Here is a 7,908-nt window from a genome sequence, read left to right on the forward strand (position 1 = left end):
TTCACGTTGTTGAAAGTTATGAGTATTTAACTGAAAGCAAATACCATTGGGATCAATTGATACAATGGGAAGGCAAGGATAGGATAATTGCTTCAAGTAATTCTTCAAACATGTCATTTTCAAATACATGTATATCTTATTGGACATAACTAATTTCTTCTTTTATCATAATCATGTAATTTATTACATACTGTGTCTCTCTTTTTCTCATTTTTCTTCTAAATTTAGAGTTAATTGCCCATCAGAAAGGACAGATCAGTAAACAGCCACCATATGAGATCTACTTTTGTTTTGGAGAGGAATGGCCAGATGGAAAATCAAAAGAGCGAAAGCTGATTGTTGTTCAGGTAAGAAGACAATTTATTGCAAAAATGCTTTATACTATTACTACTCCTTAGTAGAAGACTGTAGTTGCATCTTTCTTTCTTTTTTTTAAAGAAAAACGTTATTAATTTTACCATTAAAAACAACACATCTACAAATTATATACAGAAGAGAAAGCAAACAGGCCTTGGCAGAGGCCAAGAGGGAAAGAGAGAAGGGCAAATGAGGGAGGAGAGGGAAGGGTAAGGGAAGGGGGGGGGATAGAATGGGGAAAACAGTTAAAATAAAACCATATTTTTGTGACTGTCTGTAAGATCCTTTCTTCTTCAAGTATATTGTTAGTGGTACTTTTCATTAACTCTGCTTAGGTAGCCCTTGGCTACAATTTTTCTCAAAGGAGTCTATCTTTGATTTAGCCCGTTGTACCAAGGATTCCAATTGGTATAATAGGTTGAGGATTCTTTATTTTTTAATGATTGGGTTAGTTTTTCCATTTCGGCACATTTTAAAATTTTCTGAATGATCATTTGTTCAGTGGGGATAGAGGGTGATTTCCAGCACTGAGCGAATGCCAGTCTGGCCGCGGTTAGGATATGAATTATAATAAACTTCAATTTTTTGGATACTTGTTTATCAAAAATTCCTAGAAGGAAGGACTCTGGTTTGTACTCAATTTGTTCCTTAGTAATCTCCTCTAGCCAATGCCTAATTTTTTGCCAATGTTTCTGAGTTTCTTTGTATGACCACCACATATGGAAGAAGTTATCTTCTATGTTTTGACATTTCCAACATTTGGGACTCGTGTTGGGGTGCATTTTCGCCAATCTCGAAGGGGACAGGTGTAGTTGCATCTTTCATAGAATAAGTCTTCACCTAGAATGTGTAAAATATGCTTCATGGGTTCTTTTGAATATGACCAGATAAAGGAGTGTAAAGAGCCAGAGCTGCTGGTACACCAGTGCACATGTTTCCTCTCTTATTTTCAGATTTTCTTGTATTGAGCAAGATGAATCAAAGGAAAGACTATTAATGTAATGACACCCCTTCTCAAACCTTGTTTAATACAAGTAAATCTGAGAATGAAAGTTCAGGATCGACACTTCCTTTTCATCTAATACAGTGAGGCTATCGATGTTCTGAACTAAGGAAATGTAATGGACTAAATGAAACCCAATAAAATGAGACTGAAATGGAATGACTGATTTTGGGAGGAATATCTTTCCCATTTAGTATGGTAGCAGTGAACCTGAAGAATCAAGTTTCTAATGTGATTTCTTTTGATCTATCACTATCATTACAGGCAAATAGTCAGAATTTTAATCTTTTGACACCAATTCCTAGTCACTTTGATCAGAACTAGTCTTGTAAGAAATTTCCCAACGATTTAAATGAAAGATTACATTGTATGCCAAAAGTAATTTACAACCTATATAGTCAGTGAATATCTGTGCTATTAACCAATTGCCAAGATAGTAATTCTTTTACCTATGTATAAATGATGATCAAGGAAAGAGTCTTGACATGTTGTGCTAACCATAATGTGCTAACCAGCCATAGTATGATTTGTCTATGCTATACAAACTAAAATACTATGTTTTCTATATTACAGAATATAACTAGAAAACTGTATGAATCTAATGATTGTGATTTACTCAGTTGTGAATCTGGCCATAGGGATGCAGATCTACAGCTCAAGTAATCCCATAGAAATGATCATACACAAACCTGGGAAAAGGTTAAAAAAAAACATTATATGAAGATACCAAAATGGGTCTCACCAATGGAAGCGATATTACACCCAAATATGAGGGATACAAGGAAAATGGTCAGATATGAAGAATTATTAGATAATCAGGGGAATCTAAAAATGATTGATAAATTAAAAGAACAAGATATAATTATAGATTGGTGGTCATACTTACAAATTCAGACAAAATTTAGGAAAGACTTTGAAGGGATAGAAAAGGACTGGACCAAATTTTGACAGGCAAGGAGGTAAAATTTATAACAAGAATGTATAACTATTTGTTTGATGTGGAATTAGAAGAGGAAATAGTAAAGGGATCAATGATTGCCTGAGCAAAAAATGTAGGGCATAATATAAATTTAGAGGATTGCAAAAAAATGTGGATGGATAACTGTAAATTGACATTGTCAGCAGCATTTAAAGAAAATCAATATAAAATCTTTTGTAGATGGCACCTAGCCCCAGCAAGTCTGGCCAAAATGTATCCAAACATCAAAGCAGAATGTTGGAAGTGTAAATGTAAAGAAGGAACGTTCTTCCATATGTGGTGGCAGTGTCCAGAGGTTAAAAAATATTGGATGAGGGTACAAAGATGGTTATTAGAAATTACAGATCACAAATTAGAACTCGAACCAGAAATATTCTTATTAGGAATATTTAAGGGAAAATTGAGCAAGGTCATCCGATACATCATTATACATATCATAACTGTGGCGAGAATAGCCTTCGCGCAGGGATGGAGGAAGGAAAAGATATCATCTGAAGAAGACTTGACACAAGAAATAATGGATTGTGCAGAACTGGATAAATTCACAATGGAATTAAGAAGCAAAGATGATTCAGACTATTACACAGTTTGGGATAGGTAGTACAAATGGGTGGAGAATAGAAATAAGATTTGATGTTTATGTATAAAAAGAGATGTATGTATCAACGACACGAACACTGTTAATGTGAATAGAGATTTGTATTTTTGTTTTTAGAAAATATTTAAAAAAATAATCCTAAAAAAAATGATTATATGATTTTATTTCCATGAAAAACAGAGCTTTTTATTCCTTTTTAGTTTCTATCTGATAGTACTCTATTGCTGTTCTCTTGCTGCTATGCAAAGCACCTTTGCCCGGCTATGCTAGTGCTGGGCAGGCTTAGTTTAAAGATGAAATATAGTGTGAACTGCAGAAATTGCAAACTTGGATTTGCATTAATGAATTAATGGAAATCAATCATGTACCCTAATGTCCTTGGAAACTGTTGTTTTGAAATAGCTAATGGTGTAGAAGTTGCCACATAGTTGTTGGTGCATTTGTTCCTGCCATGGCTTCTCTTCATTGCAGGACTGTTTACTGGTGACATAATCTATAGTAGCTAATGTTTTGGTGGAATACTACGTGTCTGTGAAAATTTCAACCATCCAGGACAGGTTGTTCCAAAGGTGCTTTTTAAAAGGCAACTGACTTTCTTGGTTTGTTCCTTGCTGAACCGAAGAAACTTTTTGGATAAGAACCCAAAACTTTTCAAGGAAATAAAAAATCAAGAAAGTCTAGTTGCCTTTTGAAAAGCACCTTTAGGATAGAACATTACCTTTCTTTTTCCATGTCAGTGCTGGATAGAATGCTGAGAGCTGCTGTCTTTTTTTCTGTCTCTGTCCTGAAGTGTTTTTATGATTTTGATCTCAAAGAAGCAAGTCATATAAACACCTAAGGTATGCTTCTAACTTTGTGAAGCACTGTGAATCCTTTGAAATTGTGCTGGAGTGTAAATGTGATCAATCACAAGAGTACATTTCTCAATAGCCTTCACCAGCTTGAGCATTTGGCTTATTCTAGGTTCTCAGATGAATTTTTAGGAATTGATCATCTTTTATTAGATTAACAGGAACTTTCTTTTCAAACAGGTAATTCCAGTTGTAGCACGGATGATCTATGAAATGTTCTCTGGTGACTTCACCCGCTCCTTTGACAGTGGCAGTGTGCGTCTACAGATCTCTATCCCGGATATCAAGGATAACATTGTTGCCCAGCTGAAGCAACTCTACCGTCTGCTGCAGAATCATCAAGAAGGTTGGCCAGTGCAGCCACCAAATATGCAGATGACGCCACCCCTCACAGCACAGTGATGACATGGTGTTGGATAACCAAGCAATTGTCTGGATTCTTCAATTCTAGATTGAAATTAATTGAAACAAGAACACTTTTAAATATCTCTTCAATATGTGACATTTTAATAAGGAATGTTGATATACAACTTAATCTGTCTTAAATAATTTAGCAAAGGTTGATCTAGTTAAATACACGTAGACATGCATATTACTCTAGAATTGTTTTCACTTTTATAAATGTAACAATATAAATGTAAAGCTTTAAACTTTTCCTTGCTTACATGTAACGCTGTGGTGCTTTTTATAAAAAAGTCTTTTTAATTACTAATTTCACTCCTGCTTTATTCTTAAAGTATTTTTATAACACAGTTTAAATGCATTCTGTTGATTCATTGATGACTTTAAAAAAAAATACTCCTGTTGCAGCTGCTACATGTGAAATATCTAAGCAGTACAAACTAAATGTTTCAAAACAGTTACCTGATAATTAGCAGTAGGCAATTTTATTCTATTAACGATTGTTGTTTTATTAAGTTTTATATACGTGAGAAAATGCACAAATTTTAAGCTGGAAAGCTTAGGATATTTTAAAATTAAAGTTTAATGTTTAAAATATAAAACCAATTTAAAAAGATAATGAAGACTTAATAATAGATATTAAGTTTGGTAAAATAGAAGCCCTTTTCATGTTTTTCTGTATTGAATGCTGTAGCCCAGGGGTGTCAAACTCATGACCCACGGGCTGGATGCGTCATGTGCTGGCTCCGCCCCTGCCCAGTTTAGCGAAGGGAAAAAAAGTCCTGATACGTCACGTGATGACACCTTGATGACCCGGGTTTGATACCCCTGCTGTAGTCCAACATGTAACCTACTTGTACAGTGTGAAAAAAGTTGTTCCAATGTAATCACATCGGTAGAAGATACAAGACAGCATGTGTAGGAAGGTTTTTTTTAATGAATGTTGCCAATATGTGAACACACAAAATGAATATTGTAACAAAAGCTAATTCAGTCTGTTGTAAATATGGCGATTTTAGGACTTCCAGAGAAAAAATGGTGAACCGAAGACCATGGCAGAATGAAGAGCCAAAAAGTAAACAGGCACTTTATATTTTCTCTCTGGATAAAGAGAGGACTTGAAATTGGCTTTTAATTTCTCATGACAGCTGTTCCTGATGAACAGACTGCAAGACAGTATGTTTTGCAGGCTCAAGAGTTCTGGGAGATGAGGGAAAGCTATCTTTGATCACATCATAGTTGACACCTATAAAGGGCACTCTTCTTTTTCAAATCACTTTAGCAAATTGTTAACTATTTTACTGTTATTAGGAACCTTTGGATTGACATGTTTTATAACACCAAGTTATTTTGCTTCAATTCTTAGCAAAATAGTTTTAAATACAAGTTTAAGGACTTTTTAAATTGAATAGCAAAAGGGTGATTAGAATGCTGATTTTGGAAAGATACAAATGAAAGATGAATTCAAAATAAAATTTTGGATTTATAATAATTCTTCCCATGGAAAAATAAATACTTAAAAAATGGGATGAAACTTTGAAGGTTGGACATTAGAAATCAGAAAGAATTAAATATTACAATTAAATGTCATTAAGTTTGGCTTACTAACACAGAACAGAGCAAAATAGTTTAACATTGGGCATATTGAAGGGTACTTTTGAACAATAGACCAAAAAATAAATTTTAAAAGAATCTGGTATTATAGATAGACTGTGTTTGAAAGAGGTTATGGTAGAGGAATAAGTTTTATTGGACAAGACTGAGACTGATCTGAAAGATTTAAAAATGATAGGCTACAACAATGACACGGAAAAAATATCCTATACTGGACATAGAAAATCAGATGATATTTTACTAATTTAAAGGGATACAGAAATAACAAGCCAAAAAGTGGCCTGGATAATTATCCTATACTGTATTTACAAAAGAGACTTGTTAAAGCTTTGAAAAAATTTGTGATAAGGGACAATAAAGGAGATCAAGTTCTAGGACATTATTATAAGGGATGAAAGATCAAGATTGTTGAGTAAACATTGGTTAGAATAGATACCAGAGGTGGTATTCAGCAGGTTCTGACCAGTTCTGGAGAACTGGTAGCGGAAATTTTGAGTAGTTCAGAGAACCAGCAAATATTTGGCTGGAGATTTTACAGTGTCCTTCCCCTGCCACACTCACCAAGCCACGCCCACAGAACCAGTAGTAAAAAGTTTTGAATTCCACCGATATACATTGTTATATCTGGTAACCTTTATGCAGACCAGGGCTGAATGGCAAGATTTTAAGAATCTCTTAACCCTAAGAGAAGAAATAACGAGACAAGAGTTCATGTGTTGTTTTTAAAGAAAGGGTTGATTTGTTACTTACATTGTTTAGCTTGTAATTAAAGGGAAAGTCATTTCTTTATATGTTTTTCTTTACTATAGTTTTATTTTTTTTCTTTTATGCACTTTGGTTTTTTGTATTAATTTTTATCTTTTTAATTGTAATGCTTAATTACAATAAAATATGGTAATTTTAAAATTGTAATTGTAGTTTAATTGTAGACTATGATGGAAAATATGTTTTCATATCACACATCATTGTGTTATCTTAGCATCAAGCACATCTGGCATTGTGCTTTCTACTAAGTGTTTCATTTGGAACTTCTTTTTTTGAAAATCATTTGTATATTAAAATGTTTTCATAGTGCTTTTTTTCTACAATAAATGGAATAGTTGGAATATTGTCTATTGTCTTACTACATAGCCTTGTAAAATGGCCTACTTTACACAAGAGCATTAGTTATAGCATACATGAAAATGTGCACTTTTTTTGATACCTACTTCCAACTTTTTCATGAAGCCAGTTTGTGAATGGCTTCAAGTAAAAACCAAATGCAGATCAAGTGAACTACCATTATGAGCTTACCACTCTTTCTCCTCTTGTTTACTAAATAGTGTAGATATTAGAGCTACAAGCTGCCAAGAAACATAACCAGATTAGATGGTGGACAAGAGTTAAACAGTTTAAACTCTTTATAGCTAGTTGGCATCTGGATTTTGCCAGCCCAGATCTAGTAGCTATAATAGTTGTGAAGTCAACTTTTCTGAAATGCTCAAATTTTCAATATTCAAAGTTTCAGAAATGCTCAAATTCATTAGTTCTTTTGCCTCTTCAAAGTTACAACATGGTTCAGACAACCATTTGTCTGAAATGGCATGCTTGAGCAGGAGGTTGGATTAGGAGACATCCAAAGTCCCTTCCAACTCTGATACTCTGTTATTTCCTCCTCATATTAGAATTAGAATTCTTTATTGGCCAAGTGTGATTAGACACGCAAGGAATTTGTCTCCATTGCATAAGCTGTCAGTATAACAATAGTGATAGATCATTGCCATAGTCACTATAAAAATACATCCATCATAAAACATTAAATACAACACTTAGTGATAGTCCTGGATACTAAATAAGCAACATAAATCACACTTGGATACTATGTAAACAATATAGATTGTAAGATACAAGCAACAAAGTTATAGTCATAAGATACACCCTTTTTAATAAGCAAAGCAATAAACCACAATTTCAAGACATTTATTTATTTATTTGATTTGTCAATCGCTTACAAGATAATAGGTATAAGTATAAACATGAGAAAGAGTATAGGAAATAGGTACGAATAAATAGGGACAATAGGAGAGGGATGGTAGGCATGATGGTGCACTTATGCATGCCCCTT

At 33.8% G+C, this 7,908-nt stretch overlaps 1 protein-coding gene across 5 annotated transcripts in view; it reads left to right on the top strand.

The window, feature by feature from the left end:
* The window catches only part of IRF6 (interferon regulatory factor 6), a 25,437-nt gene extending 19,558 nt beyond the window's left edge, over positions 1-5,879 (top strand). For all 5 annotated transcript variants that reach the window (XM_026712969.2, XM_026712968.2, XM_026712970.2 and 2 more), the window contains exons 7-8: positions 229-347; positions 3,969-5,879. In XM_026712969.2, the coding sequence (XP_026568754.1) occupies positions 229-347; positions 3,969-4,190 (341 nt within the window). In that variant the 3' untranslated portion in view covers positions 4,191-5,879. The remainder of the gene's footprint in view (positions 1-228; positions 348-3,968) is intronic.
* Positions 5,880-7,908: the final 2,029 nt, after the last annotated feature.

The sequence above is a fragment of the Pseudonaja textilis genome, chromosome 3 (assembly GCF_049901715.1).
Source record: "Pseudonaja textilis isolate UNSWEBS1 chromosome 3, rPseTex1.2, whole genome shotgun sequence".
Lineage (NCBI taxonomy): Eukaryota > Metazoa > Chordata > Lepidosauria > Squamata > Elapidae > Pseudonaja > Pseudonaja textilis.